The sequence below is a fragment of the Mustela nivalis genome, assembly GCF_964662115.1.
Source record: "Mustela nivalis genome assembly, chromosome: 4".
NCBI classification, from domain to species: Eukaryota; Metazoa; Chordata; class Mammalia; order Carnivora; family Mustelidae; genus Mustela; species Mustela nivalis.
In genome coordinates, this window is record NC_139023.1 from 23,086,855 (window position 1) to 23,113,747 (window position 26,893).

The 26,893-nt window shown below is 37.6% G+C and overlaps 1 protein-coding gene across 3 annotated transcripts in view; it reads right to left on the reverse strand.

The window, feature by feature from the left end:
- Positions 1 to 4,631: 4,631 nt before the first annotated feature.
- CEP135 (centrosomal protein 135) overlaps positions 4,632 to 26,893 on the reverse strand; it is a 76,422-nt gene continuing 54,160 nt past the window's right edge. For all 3 annotated transcript variants that reach the window (XM_082728642.1, XM_082728640.1, XM_082728641.1), the window contains 11 exons: positions 22,319 to 22,434; positions 21,908 to 22,062; positions 21,035 to 21,090; positions 20,109 to 20,277; positions 18,964 to 19,074; positions 18,475 to 18,660; positions 13,928 to 14,137; positions 12,648 to 12,850; positions 11,063 to 11,167; positions 8,413 to 8,525; positions 4,632 to 6,356 (listed from right to left, as the gene is read on the reverse strand). In XM_082728642.1, coding sequence (XP_082584768.1) covers positions 8,423 to 8,525; positions 11,063 to 11,167; positions 12,648 to 12,850; positions 13,928 to 14,137; positions 18,475 to 18,660; positions 18,964 to 19,074; positions 20,109 to 20,277; positions 21,035 to 21,090; positions 21,908 to 22,062; positions 22,319 to 22,434 — 1,414 coding nt within the window. In that variant the 3' untranslated portion in view covers positions 4,632 to 6,356; positions 8,413 to 8,422. The remainder of the gene's footprint in view (positions 6,357 to 8,412; positions 8,526 to 11,062; positions 11,168 to 12,647; positions 12,851 to 13,927; positions 14,138 to 18,474; positions 18,661 to 18,963; positions 19,075 to 20,108; positions 20,278 to 21,034; positions 21,091 to 21,907; positions 22,063 to 22,318; positions 22,435 to 26,893) is intronic.

A 26,893-nucleotide genomic window follows, 5' to 3' on the forward strand; every position in this document is an offset into this window, starting at 1 on the left:
GAGCAAGGGTTGCTGTTGTTACCTTTTCCTAATCTCTTGAATTAAGTCCTTGCTTGTGGGGCACCTGGGTGGCCCAGTGGGTTAAAGCCTCTGCCTTCGGCTCAGGTCATGATCCCGGGGTCCTGGGATTGAACCCCGCATCAGGCTCCCTGCCGAGCAGAGAGCCTGCTTCCCTTCCTCTCTCTCTGCCTACTTGTGATCTCTGTCTGTCAAATAAATAAATAAAATCTTTAAAAAAAATCCTTGCTCATTTGTTAATGATTTTTATTTCCTGATTAATATATTTAAGTTATAGTTTTCCTGTTCTACTACTTTGGCTGTGTCCCATAATTTTTATTTCAGTGATTTTATCATTTACTCATCAGTCTAAATTATTTGATTTTTTGATTTTCATCTATATCAGAGGATAATTTAGAAAGACATTTTTTAGTTTCCAAACACAATAAAAGTTATTCTATCCTTTTATTATTTTCTAATTTTACGCACTGTGGTCAAAGAAATGGTTTATATTATTTAATCCATCTGAATTTGAAGCATTCCCTTAAGGGCTAATATATGGTCTATTTTTTTTTTTTTAAGATTTTATTTATCTATTTGACAGAGAGAGAGAGATCACAAGTAGGCAGAGAGACAGGCAGAGAGAGAGGGGAAGGAAGCCTCCCCACTGAGCAGAGAGCCCAATGTGGGGCTCGATCTCAGGCCCCTGAGATCATGACCTGAGCTGAAGGCAGAGGCTCAACCCACTGAGCAACCCAGGTGCCCATATGGTCTATTTTTAAATGGAAGAGATGTACTTGAAGAAAATGTGTATTCTGCTTGTTCCGTGTACATATGCACATACAGTTGTATATTTGTAATGGCTGTATATGTTCTATTGTTGTTCTTGTTCACCAGTATGTAATACCCTGGTTTTTTCTTTTTTCTTTTCCCTAAAATTCTATCTAGTTAGATAAGATTAGTACTCTAGTTTTCTCTTGGTTCCCATGTGACTGGTGAATCTTTTCCTTTTATTTTCAAATTTTCCATGTGTTTTTATTTTAAACATCTCTCTCGTAGCTTTAAATACAAACTGACTCTGCCATTTAACTGAAGAAATTTACCCGCTTACATTTATTGTGGCTACTCTTTAAAAACATTTTTTTTTTTTAATTTACTTATTTGACAGACAGAGATCACAAGTAGGCAGAGAGGCAGGCAGAGAGAGAGGAGGAGGCAGGCTCCCTGCTGAGCAGAGAGCCTGATGTGGGGCTTGATCCCAGAACCCTGGGATCAGGACCTGAGCCAAAGGCAGAGGCTTTAACCCACTGAGCCACTCAGGTGCCCCTATTGTGGCTACTCTTATATAAAGACTTACTTTTGCCATCTTGTTTCATATTTTCAAACATACTTTCTTTTTTTTCTGTTTTCTTGCTTTCCACTGCAGGGATCATGTTTTCTTGTGCTGATTTAAATGTTAAATCACTTAACAGATTGTCCAAAAGTAAATTCACCTGTACTAGTTATATGTCCATAGGCAAGTCTTGCCTGTACTCTCATCTATAAAATGAGAATAAAGAATATGATTGTTGTGGGAATTACGTAAGTTAACATATGTAAAATTTTCAGCACCTGGGAAGAATAAAGTGCTAGGTGTTTACTGTTATATCATTATGATAATGGCTTTTAAGACTTATAGCGGGGATCCCTGGGTGGCTCAGTGGGTTAAGGCCTCTGGCTTGGGCTCAGGTCATGATCCCAGCGTCCTGGGATCAAGCCCTGCATCAGGATCTCTGCTCACCTGGAGGCCTGCTTCCCTTCCTCTCTCTCTCTGCTTGCCTCTCTACCTACTTGTGATCTCTGTCAAATAAATAAATAAATAAATACATAAAATCTTAAAAAAAAAAAAAAGACTTATAGCGGTGTTATTTCACCCTGATTTCTGAAACATTAGTATATGTATCTTCTCCCCCAAACACAAATATTTGACTTCTCATGTTCTTCCATCTAGCATGTTGTCATTATCCAGTTTTGGTCTGAATTGTTACGGATTTTCCTTCCTTCCCTACTTGCCCCCTTCCTTCATTCCTTTCTTCTTTCTGTCTCTCTCTCCCCCACTTCTCTCCTTCCCCTCTCCTCCCTTCTTTCCTTCTCCTCTTTCTTGTTTTGTCCTTCCCTCTTTTTTTATTAGTACAATAGACTTCACCAACAATTCTTTTTCCTTTTCAGGTGAGCTGTTTCTCTCTGGGGCCTTTAAAATTTCTTTCCTTGTCTTTAATATTGTATCTAAATGTGGGTTTTCCCCTTCTCTCCTTTTTGGCTTTTTCTGAACCTCTTTAATAAAGACCTCAGATTGTATCCTTTGATTTAGTGGCATTTATTTCCATTATTTCTTAAAATATTTTTTGCATTCCTAGTATTTCTCTCTTCTAAGGATCATTTTTACCTAGATGTTGGCACTCCCATACACATCCTCCATAATGATTTTCTATTACATTTGCGATCCCTTTTTCTGATGCCTTCTGGAAGAAGTCCTTAATTTTATCTTCAAATACACTTATTTTAAGCTCTATTTATCCCTAGTCCTTCCTCAAAGGACAGAGGCAGTACCAAATAAGAACAAAATATAGCAAAAAGCACTAACTGGGAACATTATGTGTGAAAAAGGAAATAACGCATGGGGGTTTTTGGTACCTTGACAAAAATGGTTTGCAGTAATGGGAATTACTTTCCCATTATACCCACCTTTCCTTTCAAGAAGGAAAAGTTTAAAAAGGGGATGAAGTGAGTATAGATAACATCTTTTTTTTTTTTTTTAAAGATTTTATTTATTTATTTGACAGACAGAGACCACAAGTAAGCAGAGAGGCAGGCAGAGAGAGAGGAGGAAGCAGGCTCCCTGCTGAGCAGAGAACCCGACGTGGGGCTCGATCCCAGGACACTGGGATCATGACCTGAGCCGAAGGCAGAGGCCCCAACCCACTGAGCCACCCAGGCGCCCCTAGATAACATCTTTTAAAAGAATTTTTTTCCCTCTAAAGGGTGCAAAAAATGGAATGGTTGGGTCTAGGAGGATTTTAACATGGGAGATTTAAAACAGGAGTTCTGCATGCCAAGTGTGAACAAGCCAATAGAGCAAAAATGGGACCCAGGAATGTGGGACTAATGAAGGAGTCTTTTGAGTAGTAGAAGGAATGAATACTGATCAGGATTAGATAAAATAGCTAGAGGTAAAGATGGTTCATGTTATAACAGAATAGGAAGTTATAAAGATACGGATGCCTCCAAATCTATTGTTCACAGATTAGGGAGGGTGAGGAAGTTTCCTGCTTCCATTTTCTCAGTGAAAAAAGAAACAACCTGAGAGCAAGAAAGGGGGAGGACGGAAGGTCTGAGTAAAGAGGAGGTGTGAAACGCTTGTTGAGGAGAGATTAAGTGTGAACTGACCAGGAAAATGTGTACAGATCCTCACACTGTGCTGTGAGCCCTTGATCTTCAGGGCCAGAAGTTTTCAGTGAAAAGGGTCAGCATGGTTGGTTTTTTTTGTCTAGCCCCATCCAGCTGCTTAGGTACAGATGCAGTGTAGTTGGAGCAGTTGGATACAATTAAGATTTGAGTTTTCAGTTTAGAAGGATAAGAGAATTTACGGTATATGCAAAGAAAATAATGCCTATCCTAGATAAAAAGGAAAGCGAGGGACTTCTAGACAAGGGATAGGTGAGAGAATCAATTATCTAGAGATCCTGGTAAAGCTATAGAATTGTTAGGGTAGGCATGACAGAGTGACCCAGAAAGGGGGGGTGAGTAGTATGCTACAAGTTGAGATTTCTGGAGGTAATGATAGGATCTAAAGCAGTGTGTTCAAACTATAGGGTGAGCCCGATTAATAGGTCATGAAATCAGTTTGGTGGATCAGTTTCTAATTTAGCACATTTTAAATCTGATTACACATTAGAATCACCTAGAGAACCTAAAATTTAAAAAAAACCAACAAAAACAAAAAACCCCAAAATGCTCACACCTAACTGCCAGAGATTCTTATTTGGACTAACACAGGGCTCAGAAATCAGTTTTTCATTAAAATTGTCCAGGTAGGGGTGCCTGGGTGGCTCAGTGGGTTAAAGCCTCTGCCTTTGGGTCAGGTCATGATCCCAGAGTCCTGGGATCGAGCCTGCATCAGGCTCCCTGCTCAGTGGGGAGCCTGATGCCCACCCCCTCTCCGCCTGCCTCTCTGCCTACTTATGATTTCTCTCTGTCAAATAAATAAATAAAATCTTATAAAAAGAAAATTGTCCAGTAACTCTAATGTGCAGGCCTGGTCAGTCACCACTGTTCGAAGAAGATACTGACATAAAAAAGACTGATGATCGAATTAATGGTAGAACGACAGTAAGTCAGGTGCTCAAATCTTCTAAAAACTGGGGAGAGTCTGTTTAATCATTTTGTAGATGGATTTCAAACAAACTTTGATTTCATTTCTTATATTTGAACTTCCTAGAAATAAATCAAAGTCAATAAAAAAAATCTGGCACATAAGCACTGTGATTTCCCCATATCCTATCATGATAAAGTTTCATTTGAATTAATTGTACTTAACTTTAGAATTAAGAATATTGCTAAAATTTAAGAAAAAACTATTTGTAAGAAAGAGAAAATAAATTGACTGGAAAGTTTATTGGAAAATCTATATCAAGCATAATTTAAAATTACTTAAAAACATTTATAAAAGGTCAGAACATTTGGTATTATACGATAAAACTAATATAGAAAAATTGTAGTAACATGGTTAAGAAAATAACAATTAAAGTTATACATGTTTAAATTATAGAAAACATTAAAAATAAAATATTAACACAATATGTCTTGCTGTTGCTTGGGGGGAAAAGGTGGGGACAAATATTTTTTATTTACATATATTTATTAAAAGATTTTCCACATGACATTGCAAATAGTCCCATTTCTCTTGTATTTTTCTATATAATACATGAATTCACACAAAGGAGGCAGAATACATACAATTACAAAGATGGTAGAAAAGTAAACCACATCATACCCAATACACAGTGGATTATTGCAAAGGGCATAACCCGAACATATAAGGCATATTCGTTTTGGAAAAACAACAGTGCCCACCCCTAGGTACACACAAACACACACACACAAACTCCACTGCAGTAAACCACGAGAGAAAACAAAACATATCATAAATAACTGCTCTTCGACTTTCCTATGTTAGTTCTTAAGTTCTTTTTCAATCATAATGAAATCCACAGAGAACAGAATTTTCTTCAAATGTGTATGGTTCAAACACGATTAGTTTTTGTATCTGATATTCTATTTTGTACTTCTGTTCTTCTATTGATGTATGTTTATATCTAAAGTCCTTAAAATTACAACTTTGAAAATTAATTGCAAAAAGTTGTTTTCTATTTAACATGCCACAGTTCAGTGTTTACTACTATTCTGCAAGACTCATAAATTAAAACACACACGTTTAGAAGCAAATAACTGCTATTACTGAATGTATATTGGCATTTTAACAAAATACTGTATTTACTCCATATACTTCTATACTCTGAGATTTTCAATTAATACAAGGAGGACTTTTATTTACCAAAAAAGTGTCTCAAATTTCTGTTCTATATTTTGTCTTACAAAATTCTGAATGCAGCTTTTTGTTTGATTCTGATAGAACTTGTTATACGAAAACCATGTGATAACCACAATATTACATTGTATGTAATATACAAATGTATCTTTTCTATCAGTTTTGCTAGTTAGCAGTAACAAATTATATATGGTGATCATTATTTTATCAAGACCTCTGCTATTGTAAGAATAGACCTGAATATATTACCCTTGATGACAACAAAAAACTGGTGAATAATTTTACATTTAGAAGAAAAAAGTGAGAGAGCACAGCATCAAAGTTGATAATCCTCTATGAATGCATTAAAGATATGGTTTATAAACACAGGCATGAAAACTAAAAACTCTGAAAATAAGTACAGTAAGAATATTTACATATACATATCATGGCTCATTATGAAAAAGATTATTAAAGTATAATGTGAACAATACATTATATTCACAGTATAAACAACACACTTTGAGGAGAAATTTAAGTCAGGAATAGTATAAATACAGATAGAACATTAGTTAGCACTATTAATGTTTTGTTCTGTCACATATATAAAAATATACATATAGATATGGCTCTTTTAAACCAAAATCATAAATATTCACTGATTTAAATAAAAGTTGACAGAGGTAGAATTTGTGTCAATGTTCATGATTTTCAGGAACAAGTATTTAAAATATTTCATTACTGTTCTGTCCTTTAAAAAATCCATATAGGTAACTCATTTGTAGCCATCATTCTGAAAAAGAAGGGACAGGAAAAGTGAGTTAAGAGAAAAATAACAAACAAAATTACTTAGAACATTTATTTATTTATTTATTTATTTATTTTTAAAAAGATTTTATTTATTTATTTGTCAGAGAGAGAGGAGCAGGAGTGAGCACAGGCAGACAGAGTGGCAGGCAGAGGCAGAGGGAGAAGCAGGCTCCCTGCCAAGCAAGGAGCCCGATGTGGGACTCGATCCCAGGACGCTGGGATCATGACCTGAGCTGAAGGCAGCTGCTCAACTAACTGAGCCACCCAGGCGTCCCTACTTAGAACATTTAAAGAAAACTGAGATTGTTTTCACTTTTAACTGAAATTGTAGTCTCTAATAAAGCCTTTGCCCATAATCAAGCTTTAATTAGTACCTCAAAAGTACTGTTCTATACTTCAAAAAGATATTCCCCTCAAACCGCCAGAGTACGTCAAAGTATATGAGGACTAAATGAATAATACAGAATGAAAAGAAACATAGCATGTCTCAATTAACATAGCATGTTAATTGAGAAAAATCACTCAAAACAAGGAATAATATGACAGGTTAATATACAAGTACTGTACAATGTATTGTCTGAGTTTTAAAAAGCATATTATAGGTAGTCAAATATTTTTTCAAGTATTTTAACCTTACATGCTATCTAATCACCCTCCCAATTAAAAAACACACACTAAAATATAAACAATTCCATAATGGAAACACTGAGAAAGTAACCTAAGTAAATAATAGAATAGCCATGTGATGGACTGTGAGATGCTTTTATCTTATTTTATTTAAAGATTTTATTTATTTACTTATTTGCCAGAGAAACACAGCAAACAGAGAGAAAGAGAACACAAGCAGGGGGCGTGAGAGAGAAGTAGCAGGCTTCCCGCTGAGCAAGGAGCCCAATGCAGGGCTTGATCCCAGGCCCCTGTTAGATGATTTTAAAGTGGCATTTTTGAAAATACTTTTTATGATAAGAGTAGATGCTCTCAACAATTTATTAAGGGGAAAAAACCCCAAAGAACAAAACAAAACAAAAAACAGGATAAAAACTATTTCAAGTAAGATCTCTATTAGAATCGTATGTCTATGAATGTGTGTGTTTATTTATTATACATCAAATACAAGAAGTATATACCAAAATGTTAATTGCTAATTTCTCTGGGTTGTAGGATTAAAACTGTGCTGAAGGCAGGCACTTAACCCACTGAGCCACCTAGGTGCCCCAAACAGTTTTTCATCTTAATCCCTCCCTTGTATTCATCCAGTACACAGAAGGACCTTCAATGGCTCCCCCTGACTCACAGAACCAAGACTACAGACAATCTCTAATTTTGCCTCACATTCAACATATCCTGTATGCCCCACTCTACCTTCCGTGCCTTCTTCCCTCATCACTTCCCAACAACCTGTCAATCCCGTCAGATTGAGGCTACTGTGCCACATGCATTCTTTTTTTTCTTTAAACCTTATTCTTATTTTTTTAAGATTTTATTTATTTATTTGACACACAGAGAGATCACAAGTAGGCAGAGAGGCAGGCAGAGAGAGAGGGGGAAGCAGGCTCCCCGCTGAGCAGACAGCTGGATGTGGGGCTTGATCCGGGACCCTGAGATTATGACCTGAGCCAAAGGCAGAGGCTTAACCCACTGAGCCACCCAGGCACCCCGCCATGTGCATTCCTATTTGTACATCTTCGTCTACAATTTTACCACCTATTATCTGTACCTTGAATTTGGCACTTCATCCAATATTACCATGTGATATCTCATACTGTCATTTAGTTTTCTATTGTGAATGTCTTCTTTTTTTTAAATGAGGTATAATTTACAGACAATAAAATGCATGAACTGCTACTGTTCAGGTCACTGAATTTTTACAATCATATATACGCACGTAACCATCACCAAAACACAGAACATTCCATTACTTCACAAAGTTCCGCTGACCACCGCTAAAGGCAATTTCCCCTTCCCCGAAGCTGAAAACTACTTCCTGAATGTTCATAACTACAGATTAGTTTTGCCTCTCCTTGGTGTTACATACATACCTTCTGAAAATTAACAGTTTGTATGTTCAGGAGAATGTAAAGGAGACTTTAAAGTAGAACAAAGGGGTGGCGTGGGAAGACCATGGCGACGCATCTCCTGGATTGCGCGTTCTCTGTCAGTAAAGAACAAGTAAGAGATTATACCAGAAAGTGGAATACAAATATAAGCTGCTGTTGTTGTTACCGGCTGACTAAATAACTTCTCAATTAATTAATGAGTATTTCTGTTACATTTAAATCCTGCATCCTTATATAATCTTCAAGTAGTGAATAAAAGATTTCAATTACAGTAATATGTACCGTAAGAGACTGTTCAAAGCCTCACTGAATAGAGGTTTTCAAAGTTGGCTGGTTCCCTGCTCTCTCCGCCCGTCCTTTCCCACCTCGTCCTGCACATAGACCTAGCCTCCTCCTTCCTAACAACTTCCAAATATCAGAAGTGAAATCACCATTTTCTCTGTTATACTAGAGTCCAAATCAGCCCCAAAAAGCATGGTAACTGTGTGGCTACCTCTTTTGTGCACTATTCAATCTCTGGCCTAGACTTTCTGCCTTATCAGATATCTTCAGTATCCAGGATTTCTACCTCGTTGGGTGTTTCACAAACATTTTTTCATTATTAACCCCCTAAAGAAACTTTTTAAGATATTCCCTCCCCCCAAATTTTCTACCTCTCCCCATGAAATTTTAACATGTAGATACACTATTTATGTACTGAGTCCCTTACAGGGCTATAAATCATTGTAATACCTAAAGTTTTTTTGTCCCACTCTCTCTTCCTCCAAGAACCAAAAGTGTTCCTTGGGGTGGTGTACAAATGTATAATCTAGTTGGATGGTAAGGAAAAAGAGACATGGTCATGCCAGCCAAGGTTTCTTTGAGGACTAGGGGCAACGGAAAAAGAAGAATTAATGGGGTCTTATAACCCTAGGCAAAAGAGGGCTTGATTTAGGGACCTTGATTTTAAGAGAATTTAAATCATCATTAGGAAATGGAAATCATCATGCATGTGCAGTTTAGCACATTAAGAAACTACATCATGGGGCACCTGGGTGGCTCAGTGGGTTAAAGCCTCTGCCTTCAGCTCAGGTCATGATCACAGGGTCCTGCGATCGAGCCCCCGCGTTGGGCTCTGCTCAGTGGGGAGCCTGCTTCCTCCTACTCTCTCTCTCTCTGCCTGCCTCTCTGCCTACTTGTGATCTCTCTCTGTCAAATAAATAAATTTTAAAAACCTTAAGAAAAAAAAAAAAAGACTACATCTTGCCAATTACAAGAAATTAGTAACACTGCTTTTATGACACTGATGCATTTCTTCATTTCTCAGGCTTCATTTCTCTTTGAAATCATAAATATTGATTTCCTAGCAAATTTTGTCTATAGTCCAAAGAACACCTCACTCAAAGTTCTGATGCCAATGGATAATAAGAGAACTTAAAAAATTGATCTGATAAGCAATATAACCAACTATTTGAGAAAGAAATCTCAGGAATGTTGATGTCTATGGTATTAACATAGCAAGAAAGAACAGAAGAAAGGTAACTTGACAAGTGATTCGCAAATTAGATTTTGATTTTAGCTGTGAAAGCAGGTGTCATTTCTCCTTGTAACATTTGGGGATTCAAGTTTTCAATGTAACAAAGCAAATGAACTGAAATATAAGTGAGTATGAAAATTACTAAGCTATAGGGAATATAGTGTATGTAAGAGCAAGGGATATAAAATTGGATCTGCCTTTCCTTCATTTTAATTAATTAACTGTAAGATTAATTAACTAATTTAATGTAGTCTCCACGCCCAGTATGGAGCCCAATGCAGGGCTTGAACTCATAACACTGAGATCAAGATCTGAGCTGAGAACGTGAGTCAGATGCTTAACTGACAGAGCCAACTAGGCGCCCCATTAAATTTTTTTTTTTTTTTAATTCAAGTACAATTAGCATGCCTATGTTAGTTTCAGGTGTACAGGATCTACCTTGATTGTAGTTTTGGCTCCACCATTTACTATTTGTGTGACTTTGGTTTCCTCTAATATAGGCATAAGAATAGATTATTGGTATATGGTATCCGGCACATATTTATCAATTGTTCTTGTTTTTTTTTTTAAAGATTTTATTTACTTATTTGTCAGAGAGCGAGAGAGAGAACATAAGCAGGGGGAGCAGCAGGCAGAGCGACAAACTGACTCCCTGCTGAGCATAGAGCCCAATGTGGGGCTCAATCCCAGGACCCTGGGATCATGACCTGAGCTGAAGGCAGACACTAAATGGACTAAATGACCCAGGTATCCCTTATCCATTGTTCTTACGATCATCATCACTCTTGTGATGACTTATATTTAGAGATTCCTATTGGATGATATTGTCTGGGTTCTTGTAGAGTCTTTACTAGCTTGCTGATTCCCTATCTATACTCTTTCAAATAATGCCCTAACTTTGCCCTGAGAAATCCTATAGAATACTTGCTACTTTATTTACTGTAAGGATATTATCTGCCACAACATGATGACTTTCTAGGAATAAATAGCAGAAGAAATTTATTTTTGTATGAATGCTAAAAGGAAGTTGTCTATTTTTAAGCCATATTAAATCCTTTTTGAAATAGGACAGGGAATAAATAAAAACACTGCTCAGCGCTAAGAATTTTTTCTTACCGTTCGTATCTTTCAGTTGAAATCTGCCTTTTCAGAGCATCGTGATCAGTTTGTAATTGTGTCACTTTAGCCCGAAGCATGGTGTTTTCCCGGCCTTGACTAGTTCTTAAAAACAAATTTTAAAAATCAAAGATATAAATAACAAATGTGTTGTTTTTTAGTCAAGTGCTATGGATTTTTTTGTTATTAATAAATACAAAAGAGGTGATACTTAAGGACAAAAAAAGAAAAGAACAAATTTTTTAACACAAATTTTCTCAACTTAGTAAGTTTTTCTTTTCCTTCCGGAGCTTCTATTACTAAGTTTTCCTTTTTATTCATTCATTCATCTTATTTATTTAATAAACTTTTTTTTTTTAGAAAAAGATTTTACTAGAGAGAGACACAGCAAGAGAGACACAAGCAGGGGGAGTGGGAGAGGGAGAAGCAGGCTTCCCACTGAGCAGGGAGCCCGATGCAGGGCTCAATGCGGGGCTTGATCCAGGACCCTGGGATCATGACTTGAGCCAAAGACAGATGCTTAACGACTGAGCCACCCAGGGGCCCCTTTAACAAACATTTAAACTGAGCTTCCAGTATGTGCTGGGCACTGCAGCAATGGTGGAAATACAAATTTGAACAAGGCATGAATTACAGCATCAAGATGTAAAGCATCTTTGTTGACTTTTTCTAGACTCCTGCCTCAGAAAGATAATTATTTTTTTCTTTTCCTTTCTTTTTTAAAGGTTTTATTCATTTATTTGACAGGCAGAAATCACAGAGAGGCAGGCAGAGAGAGAGAGGAGGAAGCAGGCTCCCTGCTGAGCGGAGAGCCTGATGCGGGGCTCAATCCCAGGACTCTAGGATCATGACCTGAGCTGAAGGCAGAGGCTTTAACCCACTGAGCCACCCAGGCGCCCCTCTTTTCCTTTTTTAAAAGAAGATTTTATTTATTTATTTGACTTCTAGCACAAGCAGGCAGAGCAGCCGGCAGAGGGAGAAGCAGGGTCCCGGCTGAAGAGAGAGCCTGACATGGGACTCACTCCCAGGACCCTGGGATCATGACCTGAGCCACACTTAACTGACTGAGCCACTCAGGTGCCCCGAAAGTGAAAATACTTCTAACTCCTTTTAAAACTGTTCTACTTGCACTATCCACTCCGGGTTTCTTCCCCTCTTCTATCAAGCATGTCCAAACCTGACCATCTAAAAGACACTATCATCAATCTCCAAAAAGGTAGTAACACACAGCCTTTTTGAAATCTTTTCCTCGTCCACAGTAAGAGATACACAGATGGTTCTCCCCATCTTGCAATGCTTTCTCCTTTAACTGACTCCTCTTTGTGCCTCAAATTTAGAAATTTTTCTAGAGCTCACTCATTCGCTTCCATGGGTACCATCACTGATGAAGACAGACAAATCTACATTTCCAAACACAATGTTTCTCCTGAACTAAACCCTTGAATTCCCTAAAGCAGCCATCATGTAAGGAAGATATTCTGGTTTTATGCCACCTTACATGCTCCCATCACCCTCTCCCACCAAAAACTGAAAAATTATTTTTGACAAGCTGTTTTCTTTATATAGGTTGATTTATGCCACTTACAATTTGCTTTCTGAAAGGGTTAACTTCTCTTTAAGCAGCTGAATTTCTGTATCCTTCTCGTGAGATGTTAAATGAGAATGAAATTCCTTATCTCTATTTGTAGCCAACAATGTTTCAAGGTTTTTAATTGTATGTCTCTCACTTGACAGTTGTTTTTTTAATAGTTCTGCTTCTGATTTCACATTTTCTAATTCCGCAGAAACCTATAGGGAAAACAAATGAAGACTACTTCAGTACAATTTTAGGCTTATTCTGAAAAATTATTTGCAGAGCTATACACCCATCAGTTGTTTATTTTGGGTACCACTTAAATATTTTGAATCACTTTTTTTTTTCAGTGTAAGAAAATCATCTTATTTTCAAGATAATTTTTGCTATTTTCAGTAAGGGCTTATTTGCTACAAGACCTATTCCAGCCCTCAAATAGTTTTTACTACCTTGTCAAGAGAGGGTCATTAACATAAAAATCCTAAAATGTGGCCAATCTTATCAGCAAGGAAGCCCTTCTGATCTATTATATATACTCTGACTACACAGTTGAGTCAGCATTGGAGCTTCTCAGTTCCCGAAAATAAAGATACTACTAAATTTATGAAAACTGGAAACACGCTGGGTTGTTTAAAGTATTGCCTCAGTTTGAGAATGGGAAGTTCCAGCTAACAAAACTTTTAAAATTAAGTAAGACTTAAATACCTTAAATACTTAAATAAATAAAAGATCTTACTTATTTATTTGAGAGAGAGAGAGAGAGAGAACGCACACACTTGCGTGTATGAGGATGTGGGGGCAAAGGTAGAGGAAGAAGCAGACTCCCCGCTGAGCAGACACCCAACTTGAGGGCTCAGTTCCAGGACTCGGAGATCATGACTTGAGCCGAAGGCAGTCACTTAACCAACTGAGCCCACCCAGACACCCCTAAATGTCTTGGGATTTTTATCAGAAAAAACAACTCCATTTAGGAAGCAATAAATTGCTCAATCCTTCATTTAAATCTTACCTTCAAACAGAGAGAAGAAATGTACTGGGATATACTCCTATTCTGTAATAAGAAGACTCCTGTTTTCCTAAACACCCATCTACTCCAAAATGGAGAGCACCTAATTTCATCACCATGTTTGCCAGAAAAATCCTGGCAAAGAATCTAGTTGTCAGAACCCCGTAGTCAAATGTAACTCCTTTAAGGGGAACAAATATATTGGGCAGCGCCTGATGAAGTAAAACAGTGAGAGGAGGGCTCAATAAAATAATGTGCTACAGAACAGTATCTTTTAAGTTCTTACCCTCTCTAACTCCAGGCTTTTGGAATTCAGTTGTTGGGTCATAATGTCTTTGCCTGAATCAAGCTTAATGCAAAGTTCTCTGAGAGACGACAAATCATTCAACACTGCTGCTTTTGCATCTTCCTGATGTCTCAGCTCTTCTTCTAATCTGGACATGGCTTTGGCCATTGATGAGATCTGAGATTCATAAGCATGGTGTGCATTTATGTGCTGAAAGTAGAAAAAGAAACTGGTAAAAAGATAAAATAACCAAATAATTTTAAAGGCTTGAGTCCGTGCAGCCGAGACCCCCCTTTATGGAAACATAAGAGCCAATTTTTGCATATTTTAACATACTCTCAGGAAGCTGTCTGCTATTTAAAGATGGCCTATTTAATGCTTAACCAAATGAATTGTATGTACTTATTAATCACAGTACCTAAGTACCTCACGTATGTATTTGGAAGATGCAAAGATGAAAATTTTTGTTTTAGGGTGAACAAGAGGGATCTTTGAAGTTAGGTTAAAATTTTATCTTTATAAATTGTTATAACATCCTTACAAGAAAAAGTAACATATATACTTCTCACTTCTCAGATGTCTTTAAATTTTAAATTTCAAAATGGAGTTTGCCTTAAAACAAATACCTGAGTTGTATTTAAATTTAATTTAACCTAATGGTAACACACAACTTTATAAGATTTTAATAACTGAAATTATAAAGTTTGAAATACTGATATAGATCTTTTTCTAGAATAGTCCACATTTTAAGTTTCTCAATTTAAATTGAGTGATAAATACAAATTGATATAAACTCTACTCTAGACTTTAATAAGAATTCCATACTTGAAAAATAAAATTATTTTAACAGCTACTAAGAAAAGAAACTGACGTTAAAAATCTAACTGTGCTGTGAAGATTTAATAAATTCCAGTGATTAGAGAAAATATTTGGATTTTCTAAGTTAATGAATTTAAAATCAAAGTTCCCCAAAATGAAATATAAATACGTAAAAGTCAGTTTTATATACCACGTAAAATCATGAACAATGACATAGAACAAAAACATTAAAGAATAGCTTCTTCTGAGCATTTTTCTGAAGGTTGAGAAGCTTTCCTTCAGTTATTATATTCTTTTTTTTTTAAGATTTTATTTATTTATTTGACAGAGAGAGATCACAGTCGACAGAGAGGCAGGCAGAGAGAGAGAGAGAGGGAAGCAGGCTCCCTGCTGAGCAGAGAGCCCGATGCGGGACTTGATCCCAGAACCCTGGGATCATGACCTGAGCCGAAGGAAGCAGCTTAACCCACTGAGCCACCCAGGCGCCCCCAGTTATTATATTCTTAATAGAAAAACTCAGAGAGACAGGGTAGTTCCTAGCCCTGCTGTAACCAATCACTGTAAATTACTGGGTGGTTTAAAACAACAGAAATTTCTTGTCACAATTCGGAAGGTTACAAGTCTGAAATCTAGCCATTAGCAGAGCTGGCTGCTTCTGCAGGTTCTGAGAGAGAATCTACTCCATGCCTCCCTCCCAACTGCTGGTGGCCGCCGGCAGTCCTCAGTGTTCCTGCCTTGTGGACACTTCGCTCCAGTCTCTGCCTCTGTCGTCATCTGATGTTTTCCCTTCTATCTTCTGCTCCGGATTTTTCTTACAAAGGACACCAGTCACTGGATTATAACCTGCCCTACCTAGTCCAGTATGATCTCATCTTACCTTGATCATACTTGCAAAAACCCTATTTCCAAATAAGGTCACATTCACAGATGCTGGGGTATAGGATTTCAACATAACTTAAGGCCCCTAATTCTTTTTTTTTTTTTTAAGATTTTATTTATTTATTTGACAGACAGAGATCACAAGCAGGCAGAGAGGCAGGCAGCGAGAGAGGAGGAAGCAGGCTCCCCGCCGAGCAGAGAGTCCGATGCGGGGCTCGATCCCAGGACCCTGAGATCATGACCTGAGCTGAAGGCAGCAGCTTAACCCACTGAGCCACCCAGGCGCCCCAAGGCCCCTAATTCTATCCACCTTTTATCTCCCCCAAATTCTTATCCTTGCTTTGTGTAAAATACATTCACTCCATCACAACACTCCAGCATCAACTGAGTCCAAAGTCTCATTTAAGCATCATCTAAATCAGATATGGGTAAGACTCTGGGTATGGTCCAACCAGGCGCCAAACTACTCTCCCTCCTGAGATCTGTGACACTAGGAAACAAGTTACTTGCTTCCAAAGACAATAGCGAAACAGAGACTAGACATGCCCACCCCGAATGGGAGAAAATAGAAGGAATGAAAGGGTTACTAGTCCGAAGTAAGTTTGCAACCAACCAAGGGAAATTCCATTCGCTTTTAAGGCCTAAGAATAATTATCTGTGCCCAGTGGTGTCTTCTGGGCCTGCTAGAGTGGCCCCACTTTTTTGACCCTCAGCTGGAGCCCCACCCTCTTGGCCTTCAGGGTCAGCAGCCCTGCACTCTGGAACCAAGGAGGTAACATGCCCTGGGCCTGGGGTGACAATCGCAGCACCGCCAGCCTTGAGCTGCTCTTGGCAGCCAGGCTGGTCCTGAGCTGCCTCCAGAGACATTCTTCATTTTTCTCTAGGGAGAACACATATTTGTAGCTAAGGAACTCTACCAGCCTATTTTCTGCTGGTAGGATCCCAGATGTTCAACAGCCTTCCTTCATTTCACCTTGCTTCTGTCCCTGTCAGTACAAGCTGGCAGTATTTCTACTGAGATGACTGACTGGCTACATGAACCTACCTAATCTGTTCACAAACAGACTGTGGAGCCACACTTGGTCCTGTCTCCAGAGCACACTGTCTGGATAGGCTAAGAATTTTCCAAGTCATCAAGACCTGGTTCCTTTTCCCCCTGAATTTTAAGTCTAGTATACTTAATATTCAGTGTTTTATTAGTTTCAGATGTACAATATAGTAACCCAACACATATGTATATTACTCAGTGTTCATCATGGTAAATGCACTCTAAAACCCCTTCACCTGTTTCTCAGCCCACCCCCACCCACCTCCCCTCTGGTGACCATCAGTTTGTTCTCTACAGTTAAGAGTCTGTTTGTTTCTTGGTTTGTCTCTTTTTCTTTGTTCATTTGTTTTATTTTTTAAATTCCACATTTGAGTGAAATCATATGGTATTTTTCTTTCTCATTTTGCTTAGCATTATACCCTTTAGATCCATCCATGTTGTTGTAAACAGCAAGAATGAAAAGATTCGTTCTTTTTCATGGCTGAGTAATATTTCATAGTGTGTGTTAGTGTACACACATATATATACAATGTGTATACCTGCTTCTCCCCTGCTTGTGCTCACTCTCTCAAAAAAAAAAAATATCTAAAAGAAAAAAAAATGTTCTACTTTCCTCCCAAGAGTAGACCATAATTAATTAAGCCAAGTTCTCTGCCATTTTATAACAAGGATCACCTTTCTTTCTGTGTCTAATAACATGATCTCATCTACGACCTCACTAGAAGAAACATTAAGATTTCTGGAAAAATTCTGTTCTTGAAAATTTATGTATTTTGTAAATGACAGAAGTTTTGTCAATAGCTTCTTTCTTTTTTCTGAGCCCTTACTAGAATCCTCTCTAACATGAATCTTTCTACCAACAAGTTTTTCAAAGCAATCTGGGCTTTTCTGATCAAGCACCTCAAAAGTCCTTCGGCTTATATCCATTACCAAATTCTAAAGCCACTTTCATATTTTTATGTTTGTTGTAGTTTTCCTTAAGGAAAAAAGTATGACAATTCCTGAAAAAAATCAAACATAAAAATTACCATGATTCAGCAATTCGACTGCCAGGGATATCCTAAAGAACTGAAAGCATGGACTTGACTTTACTGTACATTCGCGTTCACAGCAGTATTATTCCTGGCGACCACAGAGGAAAACAAATGAAATGTCCAATGACAGATGAATGGATAAAGAAAACGTGAGGTATATACACAATGGCATATTATTCAGCCTTAAAAAGAAATGAAATTTGGATACATGCTAAACATACGTGAACCTTGAGGTTAACTGAACCTTAAGCCTAAGTGAAATAAGCCAGTCGCAGAAAGACAAATATTGTATGATTCCACTTATATGAAGTACAAAGAGTAGTCAGCCCACCCCTCCACGTCCACCTCTTCTTTCTAGAGAAAGAAAGGAGGATGCTTGCCATGGGCTGAGATGGGGAGGGAGGGCAGAGTGGGGGGGTGCAGAGGTGGGGCGTAAGGAATGGGGAGTTAGAGCTTAACAGGTACAGAGTTTCAGTCAGGGAAGATGAAAAAGTTCTGGAGATGGTCATGACAGTTGCCTAACAATGTGAATGTACTAATTGCCAAAGAACTGTACTCTTAAAACCAGTTAAGATGGTAAATTTGATGTTATGCATATTTTACTACAATTTAAAAAAAAGTAATGGGGCTCCTACACAAATGATCAGAATTGATAAAAGATTATATTGAACTTACTTAATCAATGCTTAAATTTCACTTCATTAAAGTATCTTCGAACGTTATTGTTTCACTAAATAATGTCATCACAAGATAAATGAATATATTACCTCCTGAATTTCTTTTTCTAATAGCTCCACCCTTTCTCGAAGGTGTCTCCTCTCTGTGTCAATAGAAAGAAGTTCCAGTCGAACTGAGCTGCTTTCTCCCTCAGCTTGATGGGCTTTGACCTCCCAGTCTTCAGCTCGGTTATGAAGCATCTGGAATCTATCTAACAAATCTTGATTTTCTTTTTCCTGGTTTTAGGCACAATTAAATGATTTCTAAATTAGTAATTGTCACCCACTGGAATACTCATATCATAAACATATACAGACATTGGGATTTTTGTTTTAATTAGGAAGCGAATACTATTAGTATACTATGTTAAGATCTGTGGGGAAATAGAAAAATACAGTAGGCAAGGTCTCCATTCTCATATCTTAATATCTAAGAGAGGAGACAGAAAAAATAAATATATAAACGAGGAGACAGAATAAATACACACGGAAATATTTTTTAGATATCAGTCTTAAATCCAACCTAAATGTTTTTTTCACCTTAGCAGCCATTAAGCTCTCCCATCGTGACACTTCAGTTATGTAATTATGAACTCTACTCTTCATTTCTTCTTTTTCTTGCACTGCTGCTTCCAATTCCAGTGAGATTTCCTATAAATCAGAAAATTGAAGACAGATAAATCTACAATGAATGTGGCACCTAATGAGTTCTATTTATATTCAAATAGCTCCTTTAGAATTTGGGGAATAAGAGTAGGAAAAAGGAAAACAGTTTCTAAGTTATTTTCATGTTTTTCCTGACCTCGATTTTTTAACCAAATATTACCATCTATCTCCTATAGTAGGCTTGATCATGTATCTGGCATTTATATTATGGAGCTAGCTATGCTCACGGATTGACATTTTTAAAAACTCATAGATAGGCTATATGCTGTATACTGAACACTAAAAGTAATTTTTAAAAAATTTAAAATATTTAAAATAGGAAAATTATTCATCTTCTTGGTATAATCCTTTAATAAACCAGCACAAACAAAACCAATACTTTTCAGTATCTGTCATTCTAAAATATTTATTAATTTACTTATATCTCTAAGTTGCTGGCAGGAAGTGTGAAAAATTAAAATTTATCATGGGTCTTTAAAACGTAGCACTTTGCCCTGAGAGTGATGCTGGGAGTGAGGCTGACAATGGTACCGGCCACAGAGAATACCACGCTCTCAGCATTAGGATTCCTAGTAATGAAGACCAAAAGGGTAAGGAGACCACAGCTGCATCAATTAGACACCCTGTGATACACAGCAGCATTCTAAACCACATTTTTAAATACTCTCATAAGTTCCATTCTCCTCAAAGATTTATGTTACTGATATTTATATCATTAAATTTTATTTCATTTATTTATTTACTTATTTAATCGAAGATTTTATTTATTTATTTGACAGAGTAAAAGACAGCGAGAGAACACAAGCAATAGGAGTGGGAGAAGGAAAAGCGGGAGAGGGAGAAGCAGGCTTCCCCCTGAGCAGGGAACGGGTATGGAGCATGACAGAAGGCAGACGCTTAACCACTGAGCCACCCAGGCACCCCTATATCATTAAATTTGAAAAAACATTTAAAGCTTTAAAATTTAGCACAGAATGAATATGCGGTAGAACTATCAAAGTTTATGCACTGTGCTATACCTGGTTTTCTCTTGCCATTGTAGTCAGATCATCTTGTAATCTTCTGTTTTCCTTAAAAGATATTTCTTTAGATTTTCCGACCTCATCGAGTTCTTTGTGAGCTGCATCAAGCTGGCGCCGGAAACTGCTTATTTCTCGGTCCCGATTAGTCAACGTTTCCTTTAGCTGGCTGTTAACAGGAGGGATGTGGAAATAATAAAGAAAGCTTTTTGGAAAACTGTAAATCATTTAAAAGAAAACTGTTGTACTCTGAATTAAGTATACTAAGAATACAAGAAACTATACTGCATTAAGACACTGATAGATTAGGTAAAGCAGATATTTTAGATCCCTACCAATCATTATTTAGAAACAGTCATAAAATAAAATTATAATTCCAAAGTCAAGTAAAAATAGAGGACTTTCTTTTTTTTTTCCTTTTTAAACAGAAGGCTTTCAAATGTTAGGAGCAAAACAAAATAGAGTGAATTGGCAAATATTATCTAATATTTAAGTCCCCACTACTATGTAATATGTAAGGTATATAAAATAATCATTAGTGACATTTGCCTTAAGTAGAGATGACACATAAAATGTAAATTCTATAACTGTTCAAGATAGGTTTTGATGTAGAATAAATTCCAGACTGGCTACTAAAGTAAAAAACTTTCAATGATTAGGGTCTGAAGAGAGTAAGTATAGTAGAAATAAAGAACAAATAGGTACAGAAAAGAATAATGAATCAGACATTGACTGTTGAGATGTTGATGACGGAGCAAGGGAGAAAGTCCAAGAGGATGGCATGTTCACATAACAGACTTCGATGCTGTCACTGGCAAAACTGAACAAGGAAATTTTCCTATTGTCAAACTGCTACTTAAAGACAAAAGCTGCCCTTACTGAAAATTTCTAAAAAAAAGCAGGATACCATTTCATTGATTACTTACTTCATAGAAGATTCATACTCTGAGATTGTCTTCTTCATCTGAGCAATAGCTTTTTCCTACAGAAATTATGAAAATATATGATTCAAAAACACTCATATAAAAATGTCTTTACTTGAATTTATATAAATTATCACATTTATGTAAATTATGCTATAAAAGGAAGCTTCAAAGTAAATATTTCTATGTCCCAACTGTACTTCACATATTGGCATGTTTCTACCCACTCGAAGATCCTCAATTGTTTTCTTGAGTTTGCTATAATCATATCTGATAAAATTAGTTCTATAGATAGGTTTTTTTTTTTTTTTTAAAGATTTATTTATTTATTTATTTGTCAGACAGAGATCACAAGTGGGCAGAGAGGCAGACAGAGAGAGATGGGGAAGCAGGCTCCCTGGTGAGCAGAGAGCCCGACGTGGGGCTCAATCCCAGGACCCTGGGATCATGACCTGAGCAGAAGGCAGAGGCTTTAAGCCACTGAGCCACCCAGGCACCCCTATAAATAGAATTTTTTTTGAGAGAGAAAATGCATGCATCCAGGGAGCTGGGGAACAGGGGCAGAGGGAGAAAAACAGTATCAAGCAGGGTCCATAACCAATGTGGAGCTCGACACAGGGCTCAATCTCACAATACTGAAATCATGACCTAACTCAAAATCAAGAGTCCAATGCTTAACTGACTGAGCCACCTGGGAGTCCCTATAAATAGAATTTTTGCAAATCCAAATTATTGGCATGAAATAAAATTTAAGCCTATTAGTAGCTATGGCTCTGGGTCTTAGGAACTTGTACATGGGAGGTAAGAACTGTGTATTTGAGAGAATGAAATTGTTTCTGTTGAGATGCCAGATAAAGGTATTTAACGGTCACATACTTTATTAACCAAGTTTTCTTGCAAGTTTGCAATCTTTTCTGTCTTCTCATCTACAGTCTCCTGAAGAAAGTCTTTTTCTTTGTCAATAACACCAATGGTCTTTTTCATTACATGAGCCTCTTCATTCTGCGAAGTCATCTGAAGGTGTAGCTTACCTATGGATAGAGAGAAATGTTTGTTAGACAAAGTAAATTAGGTTTAGCAATAGCAAAACTTAGGGGCGTCTGGGTGGCTCAGTCGGTTAAGCATCGACCTTTGGCTCAGGTAATGATCCCAAGGTCCTGGGATTGAACCCCCGCATCAGGCTCCCTGCTCAGTGGGTCATCTGCTTCTCCCGCTGCCTGCAGCTCCATCTGCTTGTGCTGTCAAATAAATAAAATCTTAAAAAAGACAAAAGTTAAAAACATTTACCTATTTTTTCCTCCAGTATGTTAATTTGTGATTGGGCTGATTCAAGTTCACCTCTTTTCTTGGAGAGCCGGTGCTGACAATCATCAAGTGACCGCTGTAGCTGCTCATTTACCATCCTAAAGAACCAATGGACAAAAACAAACGGCATTATCTCTGGCAGAAATAATTTTTTTTTAAAGATTTTTATTTATTTGACAGAGATCACAAGTAGGCAGAGAGGGAGGCAGAGAGAGAGGGGGAAGCAGGCTCCCTGCTGAGCAGAAAGCCCAATGTGGGGCTCAATCCCAGGACCCTGGGACCATGACCTGAGCTGAAGGTGGAGGCTTTAACCAACTGAGCCACCCAGGTGCCCCAGAAACAACTTTTTTAAAAATGAGAGATCTTAAAGTATATTCTTATTTTTAAAATATATTCTTATTTTTAAAGTTCATTTCTTATTTTAAAGCTCTTCCAGTTTAATCAATGGTATTATATTAATGATTATTTCTTGCTGTCCACCATTCTTCTCCAAAATGGTTCCACTTCCTAAAAATAATATAGTCTATAAATCAAATTAATTGTATTTCTAGAGGTTTCTTGGTAGTTTTAAAGTCCTCTTCAGTTTCCTAATATTAACACTTCCCTTATAAAATCTATTTTTAACAGTGGAGGTAAAGGTATAGTCATTTTTACTGTATTGCCAGGAACTTCCAAGGATTATCCATAAATCCTGACAAGTGAGATTTAATTTTACTTTCTATTTTGACTTTTTGGTGGGTAGTCAACTAGAGGTCACAGTTAACAGGCAAAGTAGACATTATTGCAGTGCAATGAATATTTAAAAGTAAAGACTGATTTCAGGGAACAAAAGAACATTACAGAAGAAATACAGACAATTTCAGAAGAATGACTTACTCATCAGTGAGATTATTTTTCAGAAGTTACAAGAATCTGCTCTCCTGTCATCTAGTTCTGGGATGTTTTTAACCCTGACCTTGAGTTCTCAACCCTGCCCAGAGGGAAAGAAGTGGTTCTCACCTCAGGCTATTTATTGGGAACTCCCACATGTTCCTTTTTAGAGGATAAGACAGGCAAGTAACTACCAAGTGTGGCTCAGTTTAGAACTGCTTACTGGGCAGGAGTTTTGGATTTCTGAAGCCATAAGTAAGATGGAACATCTGGATAGAAATGAAATGTCATTGGCAATACCAAGGTATTCTGAAAAGACGAAAAACATGACTCTGACTACGCTGACAGCAAGTGAATAATGGCCCAGAGGCAGGGAGGAAGGCTGAACTGAGACTGTCTTCTTCAGGGTTGCACAGTCAAACAGAACCAAGTCAAAAGGACTCTAGGTTCAAGCAATTTTATTTTATTTTATTTTTTAAAGATTTTATTTATTTATTTGACAGACGGAGATCACAAGTAGGCAGAGAGGCAGGCAGAGAGAGATGGAGAAGCAAGCTCCCTGCTGAGCAGAGCCCGATGCGGGCCTCGATCCAGGACCCTGGGATCATGACCTGAGCCGAAGGCAGAGGCTTTAACCCACTGAGCCACCCAGGTGCCCCCGGTTCAAGCATTTTTTTTTTTTCCTAAAAACATTTTATTTATTTATTTGACAGAGAGAGAGAGATAACAAGTAGGCATAGAGGCAGGCAGAGACCCAGAGGGAGAAGCAGGCTCCCTGTTGGGCAGAGAGCCCGATGTGGGGCTCAATCCGAGGACCCTGAGATCATGACCCGAGCCAAATGCAGAGGCTCAACCCACTGAGCCACCCAGGCGCCCTCGGTTCAAGCAATTTTATTGCAAAAAAATTATCTCTGAGGACTAGGTGACTGCACTGTACTTCAGCTGTTCCTGAAAACTGTAGCTATTGCACTGAGGGTTATAACCACAGGCAGCAGAGAAAAGAAGAAAGCTAATATTCATTGTATTGATACTTTAAAAATATTAGCTCTTTCATTCCTAGAACAATTCCATAATTAGAAATATCATCCACATTTTATAGACACAAATAACTAATAACTTGTCCAAGGTGACAAAGCTATTAAAGCAAAGAAGTAAGTCCAGGTAGGCCAACCTGATATCAACATTATTCTACCACACGACATTGCCTTCTACGAAGAATTCAGGGAGACCAATATCTTCTATCTGGAAGGGGAAATGTCTGTTCAAAAATGGAATGGCCCAGAGTCCTATGAAAAACACCAAGTGCTTGGCCGTCTTTGAAGTCCTAAGTAGAAATGTGAAGATTTCTTCACATTTAAGGTTCGTAAGGAAGGTTAATTCCTAATAAAAGTGGGATTGATACAGGAAGACAGGCTAACATCTTGATTGTTCACAAAGTAGGCCCATGGTGAGTCCTAAAAATAGATTTACTTTTTCATACTCTAGTGTAGATTGGAAGGAAACAATAGAGATTTTATAACTTATCCTAGAAATAACTTTTCTTATAGAATTACTGCTAAGAAAAATGTCTGCTTGGGGCACCTGCGTGGCTCAGTGGGTTAAGCCTCTGCCTTTGGCTCAGGTTGTGATCCCAGAGTCCTGGGCTCTCTGCTCAGCAGGAAGTCTGCTTCCTCTTCTCTCTCTGCCTGCCTCTCTGTCTACTTGAGATCTCTGTCTGTCAAATAAATGAATAAAATCTTAAAAAAAAAGTCTGCTTAATGAAAGAACTGAGGTATAAAGTTCATAAGCACAAATAGTTGAGTGACTATCATATTATTTGTTCATCATGGTATTTGGAAAGGAAAATTTGAGAACTATATTATTAGGAGAAATGAACCAATTCCTTAGCTTTGAAAGTGTCATGAACACAGGAAAGGGAGTGATGACTTACCACAAGACAGTGAAGCAGTACAACTTAATGTTGAAGTTCTAGTTCTCTACTTACCAGCCATGTGGCTGGATAGGACCATCTCACTGAGCTTCAAATTCCTTCATTATTCTATATTACATAGAGGTCACATACAGGTATACATGATTTCACGTTAGGGGGCAAAAGTAATTCCTTCCCTTCATGCAGAAACATATTTTAAAGACAGCATCTTTTTTTTTTAATTTTTTTTTTATTTTAAAAGATTTTATTTATTTATCTGACAGACAAATCACAAGTAGGCAGAGAGGCAGGCAGAGAGAGAGGAGAAAGCAGGCTCCCTGCTGAGCAGAGAGCCCGATGTGGGGCTCAATCCCAGGACCCTGGGATCATGACCCGAGCCAAAGGCAGAAACTTTAACCCACTGAGCCACTCGGGCGCCCCTTTAAAGACAGCATCTTAAAGAGTCCTTATTCATAGGAAGTATTCAAGTTCTAAAACGGAGCAGAAGCTCCATCTAACAGGGGTAGTTTGGACTTTTAATGGTGTATTAGAGGAAAGAGAAACAATAATGATATCCCTGTTTTTTTTTTTTTAATTTGTGTAATATTTACCAATTTAACCATCTGTAAATGTACATCCGTGGCATTTAAATACATTCACAATCCTGTATACCCATCACTACTCTCTATCCAAAAGTTCTTCATTATCACCAATATAAACTCTGTACCCAGTTAACAAAAATTCGATCTTTTCCTCTCTTCCCATTCCCTGGTACCTCTAAACAACTTCTTGTCTCTCTGAATTGGACTACACTAGATACCTCACATAAGTAAAATCATACAATATTTGTTGTTTTGTATTTGGCTTACTGCACTTAGTATGATTGTTCAGGGTTAATCTATATTATAGCAAGTGTCAGAATATCCTTTCTCTTTATGGCTGATGCAGTGTATGTATATACCACAATTTGCTTATCTGGTAACGGACATTTGGGCTGTTTCTTTCTTTTGGCTATTGTGAATAGTGCTGCTATGAACATGTGTGTACATACACTGGTCTGTTTTTAATTCTTTCAGGTATATACCTAAAATTGCTGGGTCATATGGTGAGCCTGTGTTTAGCTTTTTGAAGATCTGATAGATTTTTTCTACAATGGCTGAACGATTTTACATTTGCACCAGCAATATGAAAGTTCTAGTTTCTCTACATCCTTGCCAACATTTGTATTTTCTTTCTCATTTATAGCTATGCTAGGGGATGTGATGTGGTACCTTACTGGTTTTGATTTGGATTTTCCTAAAGAGCATCTTTTCATATGCTTGCAGGTCATTTATGTACTTTCTTTAGAGAAGTGCCTATTTGAGCCCTTTGTCCATTTATTTTTATTTTTTAAAATTAATTATTTATTTGACAGAGAGAGAGAGAGAGAGTACGAGAGACAGCGCACATGTAGGGGGAGCAGCAGGCAGAGGGAGAGGAAGAAGCAGGCTCCCCACCAAGCAAAGAGCAGGATGTGGGGTTCTCATGACGTGAGCTGAAGGCAGATGATTAACTAATGAATGAGCTACCCAGGCACCCCAGGTCATTTGCCCATTTAAAAAAGACTGGTTGTGGCTTTTTTGGTTCAGTTATAAGAGTTCTTTATACATTCTGAATGCTAGACCCTTATCAGAGATAATATTCTCTCCCATTCTGCAAGTTATTACTTTTTTGGTAAGGTCCTTTGATGCACAAAGTTTTTATTTTGTTGGAAGTCTGATTTACCTACTTTTTCTTTT